General features: G+C 44.5%; 3 protein-coding genes and 1 long non-coding RNA gene across 4 annotated transcripts; 1 reads left to right on the top strand and 3 right to left on the bottom strand.

Moving 5' to 3' along the window:
* The first annotated feature begins 1,834 nt into the window (after positions 1-1,834).
* Positions 1,835-4,786, top strand: LOC149270613 (uncharacterized). Its single transcript, XR_016269253.1, has 3 exons — positions 1,835-1,972; positions 2,064-4,008; positions 4,648-4,786. It is a non-coding gene; the product is annotated as an uncharacterized LOC149270613 (long non-coding RNA).
* On the bottom strand, positions 2,346-12,695 carry Ir92a (Ionotropic receptor 92a). Its single transcript, XM_089464686.1, has 10 exons — positions 7,509-12,695; positions 7,218-7,444; positions 6,998-7,151; positions 6,116-6,453; positions 4,646-4,778; positions 4,048-4,228; positions 3,764-3,991; positions 3,334-3,706; positions 3,147-3,278; positions 2,346-3,093 (listed from the first exon to the last, which is right to left on the bottom strand). The coding sequence occupies exons 1-10, from the start codon at positions 7,558-7,560 to the stop codon at positions 2,890-2,892; spliced, it is 2,022 nt and encodes a 673-aa protein (XP_089320812.1). The 5' UTR covers positions 7,561-12,695; the 3' UTR covers positions 2,346-2,889.
* A 3,966-nt stretch (positions 12,696-16,661) lies between these two features.
* Positions 16,662-18,402, bottom strand: Sirt2 (NAD-dependent protein deacylase sirtuin-2). The gene is made up of 4 exons (XM_018000912.2): positions 18,079-18,402; positions 17,942-18,024; positions 17,793-17,889; positions 16,662-17,721 (listed from the first exon to the last, which is right to left on the bottom strand). Exons 1-4 carry the CDS (start codon positions 18,218-18,220, stop codon positions 16,865-16,867), a joined length of 1,179 nt encoding a protein of 392 aa, XP_017856401.1. The 5' UTR covers positions 18,221-18,402; the 3' UTR covers positions 16,662-16,864.
* Positions 18,403-18,677: 275 nt separating this feature from the next.
* On the bottom strand, positions 18,678-21,673 carry Spn85F (Serpin 85F). Its single transcript, XM_018001891.2, has 5 exons — positions 21,162-21,673; positions 19,492-20,748; positions 19,425-19,432; positions 19,219-19,346; positions 18,678-19,010 (listed from the first exon to the last, which is right to left on the bottom strand). Exons 1-5 carry the CDS (start codon positions 21,612-21,614, stop codon positions 18,874-18,876), a joined length of 1,983 nt encoding a protein of 660 aa, XP_017857380.1. The 5' UTR covers positions 21,615-21,673; the 3' UTR covers positions 18,678-18,873.
* Positions 21,674-21,707: the final 34 nt, after the last annotated feature.

Here is a 21,707-nt window from a genome sequence, read left to right as displayed (position 1 = left end):
TCAGTCGGTCAGCGTGCCTCTCTCCGCGTTTATTATGCTAATGCAGAATCCTTCTCGCTCCCCCCCAAAACCACCAGCCACCTGCAGCACTGTGTTTTTATGCTCTGTGTGTTGATTGGTAGCAACTGCATACTTGTTGTTTTTAACACCCACACACACACACACACACACACATAGTCATATTTTACGTGTGGAGGGGGAATGTGTGAACTGCCGTGGGAACAGTTGAAAACTATGTCAGAAGCTTTTGGCAAATGCAATGCATTTCTGTAATACCTTCTAAGCAGCATTACCCTAAGCCACAAGCTACTCTCTTTGTGCGCAATAAGTAGGTGCAACAGTTTTATATTGCCGTTAAGCCACTGAACCGTGCAACAGCTTATCATCATTAGAGAGACTATAATTAAAGTGCCGCATTTGCTCAGGCGAATGCGTAAATAGTTTTTCCACGTTTACATCTATGCGCCTTTAAAAATGTTTATTATTTTCATTTTATAAATTCAGATTTGTAGTCTGGCTTAACGACAGTTCATTTGTTACCGTTAAGTGTATGAAATGCATAAAACGTCTTGAATGATTTTGTTGTTGTTTTTGTTATTCCCTGCTTAGCTTTTTTAAGTGTTTCGACTTGAGCAGCATCCGCGCAATGTTTAAGATGACGGCGCGTCGTCTCGTGTAGGTCGTTGCCTGAGAGCTTCAGCAGACTGTAAAATGAAATAATTATGAGCGATAAATTTGCAGGCGCGTTAAAGAAGAAAAATATGTCGCGACGAAGCCGGCATTGACGTTGATAATGAGACTGGTCGCGACTAAAGGTTGTTGGAGGCAACCCACTGGCTGAGACAGCAGCCAAAGCAGCCAAAGACAGCCAAAGACAGCCAAAGACAGCCAAAGGAACAACATCTAATTGGATCGATGTGAGAGGCATACAAAGCCGGGGCATTACTCAGCTGCCCTAACGGCTTTCATGATAGTATCATTAAAAATTCATAAGATATTCCAATTGTCGGCCGCTCGAACTGCCTGAGCTAATTCAATTAAAGGCACAAGACCCGACCAATCGAGAGCGAAAGAGAGAGTGAGAGAGTGAGATAGAGAGAGTGTGCGAGCAGCTCATATATTAACGCCGCTGGCGTCTGGCTGCAGTTGCACGTGCGGCAGGGCAGCAAGTGAATTGCGGCAGTTGCCAAGAACGCCTTGCACAGATTTATTTCATTCGGCGGCATCCTTTATGTAATCTCAATTATCGCCTGTTGGCAACGTCATAAATCTGGGCCGGCGCCCGTTGCGCTGATTGCACGTGAAACATTCTTGGCCAGCGATTTAATTAACTGCAAACTGAACGGACCACGGCCCACGGACAACTCTGGCTCCTTCTTTCTTTGTTCCCCTATCTGGCAGTTACGCTCCTGCGAGCACACAATGCTGCACAAATCTCGCAGTTTGGTCACAAATTTCGTTGACACTTCAGCGGGCACTTTGACTGTCGGGCCGTGTCGAGCCATACCGAGCCATACCGTGCCGTCCCCGGCTCCGCCTGGCCGTGGCCAAAAGAAACAGCATATTGTTTGCAGTCAGTAAACGGCAGATGGAGCAAAACAGCAAAAGCTGTCCAAACTGTCAAATGCTACACTCAGAAGTCGTACAAAAAATATAAAAGCCAAGTTGTGCAACACAGTCGCCGCAGATGCAAAAACCTGGCCGTGCCACAAAACAGCAAGCAACATCAAGAGCGCCAGCAATAGCAACAAACAGCAAACAAGTAAATGCTAACAAACGGAAACAAACAGCTGCATTAGCAGACGCAAATCAGCAACAGCAGCAGCAACAGCAACAGCAGCAACAGCAGCAACAACAACAACGATTCCAAAGTTAAGCGCAGTTGAGTTACTCACTTAAAAATTCCAAACACAAAACGGAAATATGCAGAAGCTGGGGTCACAAACGGAAATGACCCAGCCGCCATGCTCAGGTTCGTGTTGGTCCAGGCATACCCTGTAAGGCAGTGACTCACCACAAACATATAGCTCGATATATTTAGCAGCAATTGAATCTACTTACAGCTAATCGCTACAGGGTATGCGTGAGTCGAGACTCGGCTAGCCACTGGCTTGGCCTGGCTCAAACGAAACGCTAACGAGCGAGGCAAGGATGCAAAATGATGAGACGCTGACATCCTTAAGCCGTCGCCTTATGAAAATTACTTTGATTGCAAAGGAGGCAGCAGGCAGCAGCTGCCATATGGCAGGTGGCAGGTGGCACCTGCAGCCTATCTAGCTGGCAGGCAAGTGCGATCAAACCCGCTACAAATTAGTGATAATGAATAATTTCCCCAGCGGTAATTAAGTGCATCATTAAAACGTGCTTAATTACCAGGAGCAGTTGCTACACTGCAATTGGTCAAAGTTGATGTCATGCCAACACACGACACGACCAGACATGTGTGTGCGTCTGCGTGTGTGTGTAGCTCTAAACGGTTTTCCAATTACCAGGCACTGGCAAAAGTCATTTTCAGTTTGCATATCCGCAAACGTGCGGAACTGAAACAGCATAAGCAACCCGATTACGCCTGCCTGTGGATTTGTGAGCAGAGCGAATCCGCTGTCCCGGCTGGACCTAAGCTCCTGCCTGCCAATGGATAGTCCTTCGAGCGGAGAGGAGGCGACCGAATTGGACCACAGTCTGGCTAACACATTTTTGCTTGTTAGTGCGAAGGTGTGTGCAGGTGTGTCTGTCTGTGTGTGTGTGTGTGTGTGTGTGTGTGTGTGCGTACAGTTTGATATGTGTACGACACGTGTGTGCCGCTGGGCAAACAATCAGTGAACAGTTTAGACTACAGCTCCAACTCCAGTTCCAACTCCAACTCCAACTCCAACTGCAGACCACAAATTAGTTGCGCCTGTGCAGCAGCCGTTGATGCAGCAGCTCCAGCATCAGAGCACAGCCGGCAATGGTGTGGCCAAAGGCCAGCACGAACAGGGCAGCGGATATGTCGTCTACCTCCAGGGCTTTGGGCACTTTCTTGGGCACATAGCCAATGGCCTGATTGAAGAGCACCTGGCCCGTTTTTTTATCCAAATACTTGTCAACATTCTGCAGAGGCAAACAGTTAAACACTAGCAGAGCGAATGCATTTTGAGAGGTACCTCCAGCTCCCAGTGCACGTAGAGACCCGACTCCTGGCAGGCGCGAATGTGACGGTTTAACAGTGGCATCAGCGACCAGCCCCTGATAGAGACAGCGCGCGTCCAGTCAAAGTAGAGATCGTCGTGCATGACCTTCAAAGAGAATCGATTGATCAATAGCTCCGCCTCCAATCCAAATCTCGCCTACAATGCGATTCTCCACAGCCTCGCGCGTCACGTAGTTGCCAAAGTTGAATGCCCCGGATGCCAGGCGCTCAATGCCCAGTCCATAATTGGGCTTGAAGCTGGCATTGTACATGAAGGTGTAGTCGCGCACCTGGAAGTTATCCGCGAGTATCTGATCCGTTAGGAGGTCCGACTGCTCCACTGTGTGCACCCAGATAATGGACGGCGCAGCCCATTTCCACTGCGCCTGCGCCCACTTCTCAATGCTGTCCACTGGATCGGCATACAGCGGCACCGTCAGCAGCGACTTCAACTGCCCGCTGTAAATGTTCTCCAGCGTAATCGTTGCGCACAGCAGTGTGGCCAGAAAGAAGCGGGTGGCAAAGCGGTCAAAGCTGAAATCAATTTGACTCCTATCAACTGATCCAAGGAATTGGCTAATGGATACTCACGTCAGGGGCGCCGATGGCTGCTGTATGAAGAGCGCAAATATATCCAGCAGAGACTTTTCCACATTTTCGCCATGCATGAAGGAAGCCTTTCCCTTGCGCTTCTTCATAATGTAGTTGGAGTATCGGAGAACATACAGAACCAGGCTGCACACGGCAATCGTGGATATCAGCAGGAACCAGGTGCCGCCATTAAAGGGCAGAATGTCGGTGCACCAGGGCTGCAAGGGTCTACAGAAGGAGCATAGGTAAGGGAGTGTGAGCAAGGCGAGCTGTCCACAGCTTACACTGAAGCTGGTCCAAGGATGGTCACTGCCGATCGAGCTATGGCATGCGAGGTCTCCGTGATGCCATCGTACCAATTGTAGATGCAGCCTATGGCCAGTTCTACGCGCTGCTTATAGAGGTCGCCCAGCATGCCATCGGCACTCTCGTTGTCATAGATGCTGCCCCAGTTGTCGGCGCCATCTGTGGATAGAGAGGGGATTAAATAAGTCTTAAGCCAAAATAAAGTAAACTTTAAGCTGGGAGCTTTTATAGAAGCACATGAGATTGCGATGGACTTGTATGGAAGCTTTAAATCAAGCTGAGCTTTAAAAGAAGATCAAAATCTAGAACTGGTACACCTGCATAGTCTGCCTCAATTACGGGCTATTCCAAACCATAATCATTTTCCAAGAGTTTGGATCTAGCCTGAAATAAGCTAAATGATTGCAAGCTTATGCGTTCGTACGCGATTCTAAACAGAAAATAAGCTAAGAAATTTTGAAATCGATCTCAGATATCGTCGAGCAGTCTCGTCTAGAGTTTGCTCACCTCTTCTTAAGTTAGTTTCAATTTTATATTAATTCTAATCTGTACTAAATACAATTTCTATACGCTTACAGGCCTCGATGCGCAGATGACAGTTGTGCACCTCACAGAAGGAGCGCATTATGTTCGCCTCGGAGCCGTCGTAGGCGATTGTCCGATTGGCTCTGTGCGGGTTAATTGGATCCTCATTGCCGACACCAGCTGCCTGTGAAGTTGCGGGAGTTTATTAAGTTTTGGGCAGCAGCGCCTAATTGGCGCCCATTGTTGGGCATTCAAGTGTCTGTTCTAATTTACTAAATGGCCTCGTAATGGCCAGGCACAGCATATGCCACGCCCACACACACGGACAGGGACACAGACACACGCACATGGACATGGACAACGACAACGACATCGACACTCGGCACCAATTAAATGGAAACACGTAATTTAAATCAATGTTGTGCTAAAGCTAGCCATAAACAAAACCACATGCACATGCTTGCGGCCATGTGTGAGTGCGAGTGTCTGTGGGTGTGTGTGTGTGTGTGTTGTTGCTATTATTGTTGTTATTTTTCGGCATGGGTGTGTTTACAAATGTGCAAATGTCCTTAAGGCAAACAATTGAGTGCGAACAAAACTTCCACCAAGTGACAACAAAGAATATTTTTTTGTTGAACAACTAAATGTTTTGTTTGCCTTTGTCCGTTTTGGCATTGGAGAGGGCCGTGCACAGTGGTTAGCAAGTGATGGAAAATGAAATGCAGACATGCAATTTTATGTGATTAATATAACAAATATTTAAGTCCTTGATATTGATAAAAAGAGAGAAAATAAATTGGCTGAAACTTAAAGTTTTTTATTTCTTATTAATGAAAAGAATTTTAATTCTGATATCTAATTAATAAAGGCCAAGGAAAAATCAATGTAAAAATTTAAAATATTTAATTTGATAATGAAACTGAATTGTTCATTCATTTTTTAATTACTCTTCCCTCCTTGCACCACTGTGCAATGACCCCCCACGCGACAATTCATAACAACTACTGACAGAAGTCGACACACCCACTATAAAAATAAACAGAACAACAACAACAACAAGAGCGAGCGTATGCTTAAAGTTTTAGTTACCGAAATCCCTGTCCACAGCAGGAAATAACTTTCCATCAGCCCAGCAAGCAGACAAACCACACACAGGCAGAGCACCCGCTCAGATGTAGTGGACTGGTGTGCGGGGGGTGGGGCAAGCAACCTCTGGGCATTTATTCATGACCATTTCGTACAGTGGCCTAATGCGACAAGGACACAACATTGTGGCGAGGACGACCAATTGGCTTTGCTTAATGCCTGCGTGCAAATCTCAACGACATTTGTGCTTGTGCTCCAGCTATGAGGAGCAGTAGGACTGGGGCTGTCACCCCGTAGGCGTGCCGACAACAACAACAACAACAACAACAACAACACCAACAACAGCAAACAGACAAACAAACAACAGCCAGAGGAGAGAGCAGACCCTAACGGCAGCAACAACGATAAATATAAACTTAACCGGCAATTACTTACCACATAATTAGTAACTGTGTATGGCACATAAGTAATGGAGCCGAGGCGTAGCGCGCGCCGCTGCAGATTGAGCAGTTTGTTGGGATAAAGTTCGGCTCGGTTGGCAAAAGTTTCGTTCGGCAAGAATGCGTCCAAGAATATAGCATCCAAATTTCCACTGCCACCGACAAACTTCTGTGTCCACAGCTCCAAATTGATGTCGCGGTATGGGTGTGGCAAGCAAACTGCGCTCTCTCCAGCTCCAGCTCCAGCTCCAGAAACAAATCCACCTACGTCTGCCTCGCCGCATCCTTTATTTGCTTGCTCTGCGGGCCGCACCATCAGATGGTGCGGGTAGACTAAAGCGCATTGCAAACATGGGAATATTGAAGAACAAGCCAAAAGGACAACAACCAAATTAACTTCCAGCCAATGCCAACAACGAAAAAAAGTTTACAATTGAAGAAGGCGCCGTCAAGCGTGGAAATTATTGGCCAGTGCCAAAGTTGAAAGTTTGATCAACTGATGCGCCCCGTGGCTGTTTTTGCCACATTTACGAGTGTGTGTGTACGAGTGTGAGTCAAAGTTTTGAGTTGGACTTGTTCCGTCAGTGCCCCAGGGAATCTCCGTCAAGTCTGCATTTTATTGCCAGCTAAGTAAAAAGACAGCACAGCACAGCAATTGCTGCCAAATTTTAAACGTTCTGTTCGCTGACTAAGCAAAGGATTAAGCTAACTACACTAAATATGCAGTCATGGTTCATTTTCACATGCTTGAAAAGAGTAAGTAATAGGGAAAGGAATATTGAAGAAAAACTGTTATTTCATATGTAGATTGGGGAAGTACCAAACCAAGGAACAAAACTCCTTTGTTTTCTTTTCTTCTTTTCAACTTCATACATACACTGCAAAATTTCCATGCTCAAGAGATCCCGTGGTTCTTCCTGTTCGCAGAGAAACAGATAGAGCTTGTCCTTGAGCCTGACATTGGCATTGCGTGTGGCAAAGTAACGCGCGTGCAGGAAATGCCTTGTGTCCGGCAGCAGAGTGATGAAGCCCTGTCAAGAGCAGGCAGCTAGATTTTTCTTTGTGACGTTACAATTAAGAGGGAGAGTTGGATGCACCTCGGTCACGCTAGCATTGACAGCGCGCAGCACTTGCCATTCTAAGGCATCCGGCTGAGACTCGTCAAGGGGCAGCTGGGCCACGTCGATCCACTGCAGCAGCCGGGGCTGGCTGAGATTCCGGAGAGAGAGCTGCATGGCCGTTAGGTAAGCCTCCTGCAGCTCTGTTGCATGAGTGCTGTTGTGCACGATGAGGAGCGAGGAGAGAGGCGCAAAGTACTGGCTAACTGTGTGTGGCAGGCGCAAAGCTGCAGAAAGCTAAACAGAAAACAAATTGTTTTTGAAACTTACCAATAATCTGGATTAGCTTGCTCAGGTGAGCCAACTGCTGCGTTGGCAACATCTTGAGGCACTTTCGTCGAGCTCTGCAACCGTGCGGCCCTCTATATATACTCACATGTGCATCTCTGCAAATGGCCGACCTACAATTGGCTGGCAAATTGAATTTAATGACACTCGAAGCCAAAGTGCCGTCCGTTTACCCGCAGCCTTGTTTGCATTGGCATTAGCTTAATTAAAGATACACAGCTCAGCGCAGCTCATATTAATGCTGTTTAGTTAGGCCTTCAAGCCAACAAACAATGCAAATAAACAGGCAAGGGTTCTGGCTCAGGTTGCCCTCAAATTAACCGGAAGTGCGTGCACTCATGGCCAACAATATGTAAACAATATTAAATATGAGCCGACTTGTAATAATACATCCAATATGGCATAGATACACGAATTTGTACAAGTCGGCGCTTGGCTTATGGCTGAATTACCTAAGCATATTCAATTAGACCGGTGCCCACTGATCCGATTACAAAGATAGCGAGATAAATAACCATTCACTGAGTTACGAGCAAACTTACTTGCTAAACAGAGCAAATATATATATTGTATCTATAAAGAGAGATAAAAGCTTGGGAAAGCGAGGCAGAGAGGGGGAATGATTACTTTAAGCGAAAGTTAGATAAAAGTTTGAAATAGGAGATTCAATCACAGAATGAAGCGTAAGTTAAAGAGGAAGCGATAGAAAAAGAGACTGATTGAGTCAAATGCCTAAACTAAACAGTGGAAAGGAGAGAGACAGAGAGAGCTTTGCCTAGGCTAAATAACTAGAAAGGTAGAAAGCGGGGGACAGAGAGGGACAGAGAGAGTGAGAAAGATAGTGAGAAAAAGTAAGAGTGATAAACAGAGATAGATAGAGAGAGAGAGATAGAGAGACCGCTTCCTAAGTTAAGTAGAGAGAGCTAGAAAAAGGAAGGCAGAGATATGAGGAAGAGAGAGAGATATATATACTGAGAGATCGAGAGAGTGTTGCCTAAGCTAAATAGAGAAAAAGAGAGAGATGCCGAAACTAACCGTGAATGAGAAAAGAGAAAAAGCGAGAGAAAGTAAAAACTATTATCGTACCATTATAATGATCTCAATTATATTTACAAGCCTAGACAATGTGGGAAGGACATCTTAAAGTTAATTTAAGCTCTTTGATAAATGTACCAAATTTTTATCATTATTCTTAGATCGATAAGTTTACCTGCAAATTTGTAATGCACTCGGAGCTTTAATTTAAAGGCTGCAATTTCAGCTTGCTTCCTCGTTGCCTTTAATATTGCATGAGCCAGCAAGGCAGTTCCATATATTCTGGAAACTGCAACAGACTTTCCTGAAAGCTGACATTTCAATATTCGTGCAATGCCAATTAAGCTAAGCAAACAAACAACGCAGGGACAAGCAAAGACAGCAACATCCGACCTCCTGTCGAGAGGGAAGCTTACATGGCCCCACATATTGCGAGCAGTTAACACATTGACTTTCATTAAGAATGTGGATAACCAAGCGATATGGAGTTTTAGATCTGGAACTGAGCCCAGACCAAAGTACCAATTGAAACAATTCAATTGCTCGGTAAACGTGTGTCTGTATATATGTGTTTGTGTGTGTGTAGACTGCCATCCATGCGTGTGGTCATTCGCCTTGCCGAGACAGATTAAGGGATTTACACAGACAAAAAAGAAAAAAAAAAGTAAAAAAGGAAGAAAAAAAATGCTAGAAAACCCAGAATCAAAGCGGAGCTTATAAGAGGCCGTTAGTCGCTGGAGCAGTCCCATTGAACATTTAGAAGCAGAGCAGACGAACATTTAACTAGCTAGGAGGATTTACTCGCATTTGGATGTAGCCACTCCCAATCCACTCCACAGTAGCATGGCAATTAAACGGTATAAGTGTGCTACACGGCCAACAATTGAGGGGAGACGGGGCCAGAGACTGGTGAATGGCGTGCGGCTGGCCAAAAATGTTGCGGCCAACATTCAGATGAGGCCGAAAATAACTTGGAAAAGTTAAGCATGTAGCGAGGCATGCCACTGCTGTCTAAATTAGTAAGCGAACATTCAACTGTTTGCCTGTATATCGACGTGCAAATATGTATGTGTGGGTATTGTAGGTGCGTGTTTGGCGTGTGCCGCCTTTTGAATTTACACGCCTCGCACAGGCAAATATCTAGCAGCATTCGCACTCGCTCGCATCACACTCGGCCCCACCGCGCCGCCAAATGGCCGCAGGCTGACCAACAAAGCGACCACAGACTGAACTCTGGCTTTTGTTTCGTGGACGGCTGCAGCTGCAGCAAATAGCCCAAAAACACAGCCAACACTAACTGGCAGCAGTTGACAGTCGCTGAGCTCGAGTGCATTTTTTCTAGTCTTTGGCTTAAGCTTGACCTGCTGCAGCTTCTGTTTTCTGTTATTGTATGTTGCCAGCCAATGGCCAATTTGATACACATAAAACCCACTCGCTGGCTAATGAAAATTGTTGTTGGCCAGTGCAAGTTGTTGCGGTGTTTGCTTGGTGTTGCTTGAACAAAATTGAACAAGACTTTAATTGCGCTGTGAACTAAAAAATAATTTGCTTTTGCTGAATTTATGTTAGCTTAAGTAATTTGCCTTAGCTATTCAGCTGAGCTAGTGAGCTATGAAATTTGCAGAAATTAAATGAAAGAGATTATCGATCGGGTTGAATGTGAAAAGACTGAAGCGCATGACTACTAATACCAAAAGCTAAATAAAGAAAAGGCCATCAAACGAGATGGCCGATGAAATACTATCAAAAGGACTGCATAACATATTATTTCATCTTCCACTTTGTATTTATGTTATGTGTGTATTCCTTATTAATGCTAATAACTAACACATCAGTGCACAATTACTCAAAACAATTGCACTCCATCACGCTCGACGGCCGCTTTATACAATGTGACAGATATGATATGATACGCAGACCCACAACAAAGCAATGCATAGAAATGGGACAGTATTTACATTTTAATTAGCTGGCACATCAAATTTTGCACACACACACTCACACATATAGTGCCAGTGGCACGTAGTGCGATTTGTCCTTGAAAGGACACCCGTCGCCCGCCCCCTGCTCGATGTGTGTGTGTGAAACAAAATAAATTGCAAGGCCGAAGCATTTTGCTATAATATTTCCCGCACAATTATGCAGATTGGCTGTGCAGATGAGGCTGACAAACGCTTGTTGGCCAACTACTAAAAGGGACGCAGCATATGAAACAATTTCTGTAGCAGCGGGTCGTATACGTAATATGCGCAAATATTTGCCAGCAGAAGCCGAACGTCATATTTGCCTGACTGCCCGACTGCAGCTGGGTGTATTTGCTCACTTCACCTTTCCTTTTTTCGTGAGTTGCAAATTGCATTTTTGCCATGATTTGTAAATAGACTTAAGTATTACGAGTATTTGTGTTGATGTTTGTATTTACAGTTTGTTTCTCTCTCTCTATTTTTGTTTTGTTTTTTTTTTTTTTCGTTGGCTTCGTAGTTACTCGCATTTTGCGGTACGAAGGCAAACACTTCAAATCGTAAATATGTACACACACACACACACACACACACGCAGAGACAGAGTGGGAGAGAAATAAAACTGAAATAGAAACACATTTCATTTCCGTAAGTTTTGGTAACAGAATATGGCACACACACACGCACGCACACACACATGTCTGGGTTATAAGAGGCACATTGGTTTAAGAGCAATGGAAAATGTTGGCCAGAGAATATGAACTCGCCCTAGTAGTACGGGCTTTTGCTCTTGCCTTTTCCATGCTCACCACTGCAGTGTGCAACCACTGTGCGCAGACTTCAAACACACTCTAAAAATAGCTGCAACAAGAAGTGGCAGCCAGCCAAACAACAAGCAGCAAAATGAAATACAATTTTTGGCGATAAACCAACAAAATCGATTGGAAATTTTGTTTTTAACAAAATTGCAGCTTAAAGCATCAATGCTAAGGGGCCAAGGAGACACACACAAGCAGCAGCCCATTCAGCAGACTGACGTTTATGAGTCGAGCATAATTTCGATGATTATAACGCTGTCTCAGTAGGACACGAGCGCTACGCGTTGAGGCATTTTGCATTTAGTTGATAATCGCCATCCTGATCAAGTGTGCAATCCAGCTGAAGTTGCGAGTAGTTGATTCGGCATCGGCAAGCCGTTTAAATGCTAACAATGCCACGGACGTTGGGGAGAGCGGTCAAGTGCTTTGCACCGGAAACGAAGTGTAATGAAAGCGTGTAAAGTGCAAATCGAAAATGCAATACAAAATACTCGTGCAAGGCTGGCAGGCATTTGTAATGCTGTTTCCTCTTACACACACACACACTCTCTCTCTCTCTCTCTGTCTCTCTCTCGCTCTGCATCGTAGTCTTGATACTTTTCTGTAAATTACCAATGTCGACACGGCGATAAGGCGAGCCAAAGGAGGCGATGCGAGACGCTCACATCCTGCAGGTAACTATGCAGCACCGAGCCGAATGGCTGCCGTCCAAACGGTGCGAGGCAGTTGAACGTGGCCAAAACGAAGGAAATGTTTCGTAATGGCAGACATTGCTGCTCCAAATGGTTTTCTGTTTGCTAAATTATATCTTTAATTAAATGCTTTTAATTTTAATGTTGTCAAGCATTAAAAATCACTGAAACGTGCCGCAAAAAAAAAAAAATACAGAAAAAAAACATGCTGCAAAATATTTGATATTGCGAATCCACTTTAGTTTAAATCGAAATCAATATTTTATTAATTTAGCTGCGTTGTTCACTTTTCACTTTTTAGCTGCTCAAAGCACTTTTTCAACTAAGCGCCTATGCATGCAGGTATTATCTGTCTGAACCACATTGTCATATATTATTAACGGTCGCATTGCAATCGCAAAACCACCAACAAATTAAATATTTATAATTATTTTTGTAAATCGGTTTTTCTAGCTGCATCCAGATGATTAATATTACATATATATAAATAAACCACAATTTTTTTATTTTTATCTTAAATGCAATTTTCTATGAAACTCGAATGATAATTTAATTCACTTTGCACTCGTGCACTCTGCATTTATTTTATTCATTTTTTTTTTTTTTAGAAAATCAAGATTAGCAGCTTCTAAAAAATTCAAATCCTACATATAGAAGTAGAATTAAAGTGTGTTTGCATTAAAAGCCAATTCCAAAAAAAGTTAAGTGAAAATTCGGCTCTAATTAAATACTTTAAATTTGAAATATGCGATAATGGGCGTGGATGTTATGCTATTAAAATATTTTGAGCAAACAAATTAAAATTCTGCCATTTCAACCTTAAAATCAATGCAAACAAATTGATAAATACATATATGTGTGTATTTATATATATTGCCATAAATTTGAATATTTATAGTAGCTCAAAGAAGCAAAACAAAGTTGAAATTGTGTATTAGAATATATGCAACGCTGAATGCAACTAAATTGAGTCGAAAATCGAAATTAAAAACTATTGAATGGCATTTCTAAAGCTCGTCCCGTCTGTGTCTGCCTGTCTGTCTATTCTATTTGACTCATTTTTAATTTAGCCATTTTTTTTTTTTTTTTTTTTTTTTTTTTTTTTGAAGCTCATTGTTGAATACAGAGCGTAAATCCTTTTGTTTCGACCGTGCTTGCTCTACAACAATTAAATGCAACCAATTGCATTGCAGGCTGCGCTCCGACCTCACGGCGTGAGATCAAACAAAACTCTGCACATGGGCGGCACGGCTCTTGTTTGGGATCAGAGCTGGGTGACACACAAAACGGGCGTTCATTTATTCATATCCGATTGGCTTTGGCAATCAATGGACTAGCGCGTCCCGTGCAGTTCGTTTCCATCGCTGTCAGAGATTTTCCGCAGCAAATCAATGCACATGCGGTTGCTGTGGATGCCTACGACTATGCGTGTGGGTGGGTGGGTGTGTGTGAGTGTGTGTGTGTGGCTGTGCCAAACGTGATTGAAACGAACAAAATCAATGCGAATTATTTGGTTTTCCAATTCGTTACACTTCACTACTGCGTTCAGTTAATTAATGGTCACATTTTTTTTTTTTTTGAGCCTCCATGGGATATCATCGAATTTTTGTTTGTTTTTTTTTTTTTTCAGTTTTCCGTTTTTTGGTTTTGGCTGGCCATCTAAACCCGGGCTATCTGTCTGATCTTTTAATTGTTTTATATGAAAAACTCAATTCAAATAACAATAGTTCATCAAGTAGCCGCAAGCAGAATTTATTTTAGGCCACCGCAGTGGCCGCATGGGCTCGTTGTAGCCAACAAAACCGCCAATTTGCCAGTGTGGCTGCAGCCATAACTACGCCCACAAATAAGCCCACTGACACACCCACACACACACACACACATGGGCAGAGATATACCAATGATTATCAATATCAAAATATAACGCTTGATTCAATTGCTAGCTGAACATACACAACACATACATGTATGTGTATGTGTTGCAGGACATTTTAAGGTGCTTGTAAAACACGAGGCATGAAAATAACCCAAGCTTATCGCTCTTTAATTTCTCTATATAATATAAAGCAGCTGCAAATCCCTCCGCTTGCCACATTTCTGCAGCCCTGAGAATCACACTTGGAGCGACGTAAATAAAAATTTATGACCACAAAAGTATGCTACAAAATATGCGCATAAAATGATTATGACGATTATGTTGTAGCTGCTGCTTGTGTTGATATTACACCAAATATCAGGCAACAACACACATGCAATGCTAAACGGTCACACACACGCACCCATACACACACACACACACACACACATACATATGTATTTATTGACACAAATTGCTTTTCAGAGCTCAGCTCTCATGCCATTTGCCTGTCTGCTTGGATCTGTGTGTATGTGTGTGTGTGTGTGTGTGTTGGAGCGCCTTCTGCTTCTCCTTTTTCTTGCTCTCTCTTTTTATTGAAGCAATAATAAAATATTCATAAAGATTTCGTTTACGCAGCAATGACAACATTTTACCGCCCACTTTACAATAATGCCTATAAATACGTTAGACCCACCCGAATCGAATAGATATATAAATACATACATATATCTATTTAATCATACTATTTGGACCACGCACGGCACCACCCAACCACCCGACCACAGCAATTCGACAGTTTATTAGCGCATGGCATGCATGAGCTATGTGGGTAACTGAGCATTTTAAAATGCTTCAGCGCGTGTCTGTGTGTAACTGCGATATGTTCATTTAAATGGCGGCCACAACAAGCTGTGGCCCGCAATCATGTCAAGAATTCAATATCAAAATACGCGCACAGCTGTCGCTGATGACATCGAGTAACGCACGGGTACCAACAGCCCCCGCCACCCATCACCCGGCACCCGCCACCCATCACCCGGCACCCAAAGCCGAAAAACGCCCTTCTTTGAGGTCCTATTGATGAACTGAACCAAAGGCGGCGCTGGGCGAGGGGCGTAAGGAACTTCCCGCGTTTTGATTACAAATATGACGCACGAAACATACTCAAGCATACCAGTCGAAGTATAAGGCACAGTGCATTGTAGATAGCTTATTATTGTTTAATATACATAAATGGGTATAAACATATATTATGTTTATTTATTTACATATACATAAGGTAAACCATGATATGCATATTTTATATATTTTAGATATTATAACATTCTATGCACTTATATTATCATTTTATATTTTTGTAAGATATTTTTCGTTTCAAACTGAAATTGACGTATAGCTGCCTTTAGTATAGTATAATTGTATTGTGTTGTGAATATTTAAAATCTATATTATTGCGACAGCTAACGTAAGTTAGCCGGCCCAAATGGGTAGAATTAATAGATAATAAACTCAAAAAAAAAAATAAAAAATAATATACATAAGTTTAGTTAATTTCAAAGGAAATTTAATTGATCGTACCCCTACTTTAATTTTATATATTTTGTTTTTCGAGATTATTATTGCTCCAGTTCCAATTTATATAAATTATCGTACTACGATTTCCCTAAACATATTATATACTATATCTTATATGTGAATTCTTTGTTCTATGTAGTATATAGTATAGTAAAAGTAATTTTCGTAAGTCCTTTAAGAGGGCGAAACACTTTCCTTGCTTTACCGTTTCGTTAAACCTCTGCAGTTAAAGCGCATAATTTCTGCCCCACTGTACAATGATAACTGTGTGTCTGTGTGTGTGGAATGCATTTAATAGTGTTTTCAACCGAATCAACTGGCGCACACAATTCAATGCACACACCCACACAGCCATATAATAACTCATCGAAACTGCAATGTTGCTCAACAAGAAGTGAAGTCATTGAGACCAAATGGCGCACATATATAAGAAATCTATTGGTTTGTTATAAGATGACAGTTGATTATTTTATCTCTTGACTGACAGAACTTGGAGCGCCGTTAAGAAAATCCATTAGTTTAATTACCCGGCAGGCAACCAAGTCGCTGCAACGTCAGCTGCAGCTGCAACTGCAACAAATTGCGACTATCAACATATTCGATGTGATTTCCGTTGTGGCGGCAGCAGCTGCTGCTGCATCTGATTACTTAATGCATTTGCACATTTGGCCACAAAACAGCGAGAAAGCAGTAAGTTGACATGTTGCCGTCGCTCCCCCGTCTGCTGGTTTTAATTAGTGCACACGAGTGGCCCGCATCGAAGGCTCCTGCCAGCTACCTATATTCTATTGGCCAATTCATTGCAGATGCCTCAATTGCATGCCCCAACCGGAGCCGGAAGCCGACTACACTTCTCGGTGTGGGCGGCCCTGGGACAGATTGTGTGTCATTAACTTGATGCAGCGGTCCAAAAAGATGGCCAACAAAATGGGGCGGCCACCTACAATAGTAAGTGTGACTGTTGCCAATCGACTTTGTGTGTGCTTGTATATGTATTAGTGTGTGTGTGTGCGTGTGTGGGTGTGTGCGATTACAATTGCCTGGCTGAGATGAGAAATTAACCTTTGTTGCCGACTTGGTCGGCCAGGCTGGGCCGGAAGTTTGACCCAAGCTGAAAAGAGAGCTTTTGCGGTCGATGTTGCACAGCGACGCTAATGGCGCTTGAATAATTAAAAAGGAGTGAAACACATGCTTGGTTCGTTTCGGCAAACACACATAAATATACTTGGATGCTTTAATTTGATAACCACAAAAGTTTGCATATAACGCACACTAATAGAGATACATATGCACACATATTTAACGCAAGATAAACTTTCTATTTAACACTAAATATATATTTGCAACATCTAATATAATGAAATCGGAAAAACCAGTTCAATTTAGCCTCATACCCTCTCTATTTCTTGGCACTATCAATTACCGCAGTCTGTATTTCGTCTCCATAATAGACAACTATGTTGTCCTTCTCCTCCTCCAGTTCTCGTTGTCCATTGCTAATTAGTTGCTGTAACTCGTCTTCCCAACCAAGCGCTTCGGCCAATGCCCAGACACCGGCATCACAATCCCCAAGGAACGCCACGTCACGCGTATTCTTAGTCTCGCCGTAGAGCAGTGCCTCGCCATTGGCGTCCATCCAGGGTGCGAAGCTGGCACGACCAACCGCATCCCGGTTAATCAACAGGCGAATGCAACGCGGGCCAGCCCGGTGGATTAGCGAGGCAAACGGTTGCATCTCCAAAGATGTGCCCATGATGATAAGCAAATCGCACTCCTTGAAGTCCTCGTCGGGACTGGAGTAAAACTTATCTGGCAGATTTTCGCCAATAAAAACAATGTCCGGCTTCACCAAACCCTTGCACTGCTCACAAATGGGCAGATGATCGGAGAAAATCTTCTTCTTCATCCAGGCCATATCGTAGAGCTGCTTGCAATTGAGACAATGATTCGTATTAAAGCTGCCGATTGCCTCAATGAGCTTCTCCTCCGGCAGGCCAGCCAGACGTTCCAGCATATCGATGTTCTGAGTATAGTGACGCTGTAGCACGCCCTTCTCGTGCAACAGGCGGATAAAGTAATGTGCCGGAGTTGGCACAAATGACCCCGGATACAGCTCCTTGGCTAGTTCGAAGAATGGGGCCGGATTTCTCTGGAAGTTCTCCACGTCAAATATGGCCGTTGGGTGAGGCAACTTGTGCTGCTTCTTGTTGCTGTACAAACCGTAGCCAGGCGAACGAAAGTCAGGAATACCCGCAGCTAAAGAACTTTTCATATTTGTACAAAAATTAACACTTGCAAAATAAACATTCAATGAAATGTCAACTCACAAGTGGAGATACCAGCACCCACCATAGTTATAATCTTCTTAAAGCCCTTTTCGCGCCAGTGTATCGATAGGCCCTCGAAGGTAAGCTCCGGAATTACCTGTAGCCAGGATGTGGATAAGTAACTTAGTTAGCAAATTTCAATAGCTCACCTTGTCCACAGTGGGGGTTTCGTTGTCCGAGGTCAAACTGAAAGTCTGCGAAAAGAATCGACGAATCATGTCCACGGTGCCATCTGAAAATGAATTATCTGACAACAAATTCAACAATTAGTTGAATCGTTCAAAACCTTCTTCGCCTTGACTGCCAGAATCTGTATCTGTTGCTGTCGCTGCTGACTTCGACGTCGGCGTACACAACAACGTCGACGGCTTGGTGGGCAGCCCGTCCTGTTTGACACTTTTCCCTTCGTTCTCGTCGCTGTCACTCATTCTACGTTAGTTCTCACTCTAGCTATATTTAATAGCAATCTAATATACTTAATAAAACAAATTAAAAAGAATTTGCGCTCTAATAATATTTTGATTTGATGTGCGTTGTACGAATATTTTTCTTATCCTTGTACGAAAATTTCAAGGCCATGGACATGGTGCTGCCAGAGTGTATTGCACACAGACACTGCAAAGCTGCCTGATACAAAATTAGCATTATTTATATCGATATATCGAATGGTTGGCTCGGTGGCAGTTGGGCAAATTTAATTTAATTTTTAACGGAAAAGCAAAACAAACGATAAATAAAATTGAATAACGTGTTATTTAATAAAGTAAAGTTATAAATTTCAAACTCTTGAGATGAAACATTATATTTATATGTATAAAAAATTAGAAAAAAACAACCAAAGACCAACAATTAATGTGGCATCTGTTCCGTCCGTCAATAGAAACATTAAGTTTTATATAGATTTATTGTGTTTGAAAAAAGTGAGCATCATTTATAAAAAGAAAACATTTGCATTATTTACATTACAATTGTACAACTGAAGATGTATGTTAGGCTGGCACCAGGAAGCAAGCATTGCTTCCAACTTCGCTTTCAATGCTGTTCAATCCGTTGACCTTCGTTGTGCTCCAGTGCCCAGAGCTCATTGTATGCGCACATTGAGTGGATTGAGTATGCGGCCCGACATGACGGCCACGTCTAAGTCGCGATCGATGATGAAAAACAGAAACGGATGATTCACAGAGATCTGTATGGGCTTCGTTTGAGCGCCAGTGTTGCCTGAGCAAAAAGGGAAATAGTTATTGCACATTTATCTTGCCACTGCCACTGCTGCTGTTGCTGCTGCTGCTGCTGCTGCTGCTGCTGCTGGTATTGTTGCAATCCATGTTGCAGGTGGGGCTGCTGGCTAACACCTCAGTGCGTTGCGCCTCAATGCGTCGAGGTGTGGGCTGCAATGTTGCAACAGAGCAATGCAACAGCTACTTACGTTTGAGCTGATTGATCGGATGCGTTCGGATGTTGACATCGATCGATTGCTCAATGTGTCGCACATAGACGCCCTTCTCCTCAGTCATGGGTCGAAAGTCGGCGCGGTTCGGCTCGAAGATATCACAGCTAAAAATTGAGTACAAAAGAAAAGTAAAAGTGCTTCCAGCATTTATAGATATACAGCTATTGGCCCTGCCTGCTTACATGCCCATCTGTAAATGGAAGTAAACTAATAAATACGTCAATTTAAGGATCTCGTTTAGCACCTTACATTCTGCAGATCGTTGGTCAGGAACATGGTGCCGTGCAGCTTGAAGTCGGGTATGATGGCCTGCACCCAACGTGCCTTCAGCTGCTTGCGCATCAGCCGCAGCGTGGGCCCCAGCTTCAGCGAGGCAGCTGCGGCCACAATGTCCATGTGGTAGTCGGGCAGCAAGATCATCAAATTGTACTCGGGTGTGTCCAGCTCCAGCTCCAGCACACTCATCTTCAGATGCTCAAAGTACTTGTAGTAGAGCACCGCATTGTACACCTTAAATGTGGTGTGCACCACCTGCTGGCTGCCCAGATAGAACACATGGCTGATCACGTCCGTATTGTAGTTGGTTTTGCCCTCAGCTCCATCGCTGATGAAGTGCGGATCAAAGTCGTTTGTGATGTGCGCAAAGGCTGCTGTCGGTGGTATGGGCAGTGGATGTGGTGCGCCATGTGGTGGGCCATGTGGTGCATGCGGACTGAACAGCGTCACAAAGAGATTCGCGTCCAGCTCTTTGTAGCCCAACACATGGCGCTTGTGCCGAGTCCCATTCGATCTGCGCGTTGTGTTGGGCGAGGACATGGACGTGGGGGCAGCTGAACGTGCGCCATAGTGGGGCACAGTCTGTCTGTGCGTAGGTCGCACATCTGCCATCTGGCGGGCCATCATGGGCAGGACGCTAATCCGAGCGCTGGGCAAATAGCCGGGCTTCGGCGTTATGGGATTGGAGTGCTTCAGCGGTGCCTGCAGCTTGCTAACGGGCAGACGCGAGACGCGCGCCTTTTGTATGCGCAGAAAGGGTTCGGCATCCTCTTCGGCGACGAAGGCGGACACCAGCTCGGCAGCCTCATCCTCGCCAGGGGCCTGCTCAGCGGCCTCAGCGGAGGCGGCGGCCTCTGTAGCCACCTCTGTGGTTGTTGTCTCCGCTTCAGTTGTGACTGTAGTTGTCTCCTCTGTTGTTGTGGTGGTCGTGGGCATGGCTGTGGTGGTGACTGGCTCTGCGGTGGTGCTAGTGGGCAGCTCGGTTGCTGCTGTTGTGTCCACATCCTGGGGCGTGCTTGTCGGAGCCTGCATCTCGTCAGCCGTCGCATTGCCCGCCACGGTGGCATTGGCCACGCCCACTGTCATATTCGCTGGCGTCGACGAGACCATATCGACACTCAGATCATAGCCATAGAACATAAGCACAGTCTCGAAGTCCTTCAGCACGGTCACATTGGCGCGGCTCAGGCTGAGCCCCTTCAGGGGATTGTCGGAGCCGAAGAAGTAGGTCTGCAAATAATGGAGCGCTTATCAGAAATACGCATTGTACTATAATCAGATCGGATGAACTGTGCTAGGTCTATCAATTATAAATTCTATTCATGCCGAAAAAATTCGGCCACTCATCGCAGATTGGGGTCAACGAACTGTCGAAAGCGTTTTAAGCTGCAATTGGACAGCGATAAGCAGAATTTGGAGCTATTGGCCGGCGGCATAATTCCGAATGATCTATTTGGTATCAATATATGTCTAACACAAAGCGCCGCAGCATGACGTGAATTGGTTTTATTCTCATTTATCAGTCGAATATTAGGTATTTATTTCGAGTGGGAGCGAAGGGGAGTGGATGGTGGAATGTGAAGCGAAGCATGTGAATATTTTTATTGTAGCCAAAATCAAAATGTGCGTGGGGTAGGGCTTACCCGCAGCCGTCGGTGTATGTCACGGTAGCCGACGCGTATGACGTCACGATTGCTGGGCAGCTGCAGCACATTGCGCAGCTCTGTGGCGCTCCTGGCCGAGGAGCCCTCGTAGAGGGCCACCAGCACGCTGACCAGTGCCGTCGGCGAGAACGCAAAGTTATTCCGATTGAGTATGGAGTGATAGTGGAGCAGCCGATGGGTCAGATCGTTGGTCAGGTCGACCATCACCTCGGCCGGCGTCAGCTGCTTGGCCAGCACGTGCGGCAGACGCTCCAGTTCCAGCGGTGTCAGGGCAGCTGGCGGCGGCGGTGGATGGGGATAGCCACTGGCCCGAAACTCCTCGTGATCGATTTGTATGTAGTGGGCGTGGCCGGGCAACAACAGCAGCCCTAGCCCAATCAAGCTGCACATCAGGTGTGCTCCGAAGGTCATGTTGGCTCTGACCTTGCACATTGATAAACGCGTTAACTGTTCTTAGTTCAGTGTTATTAGTGGATGTTGTTGTTGTTGCTGTTGTTGCTATTGCTGTTGTAAGTGTAACTGAAG

Source organism: Drosophila arizonae, chromosome 2 (genome assembly GCF_054131065.1).
Source record: "Drosophila arizonae isolate 15081-1271.41 chromosome 2, UAZ_ARI_1.0, whole genome shotgun sequence".
NCBI lineage: Eukaryota > Metazoa > Arthropoda > Insecta > Diptera > Drosophilidae > Drosophila > Drosophila arizonae.
This window is presented reverse-complemented; position numbering and strand designations above follow the sequence as displayed.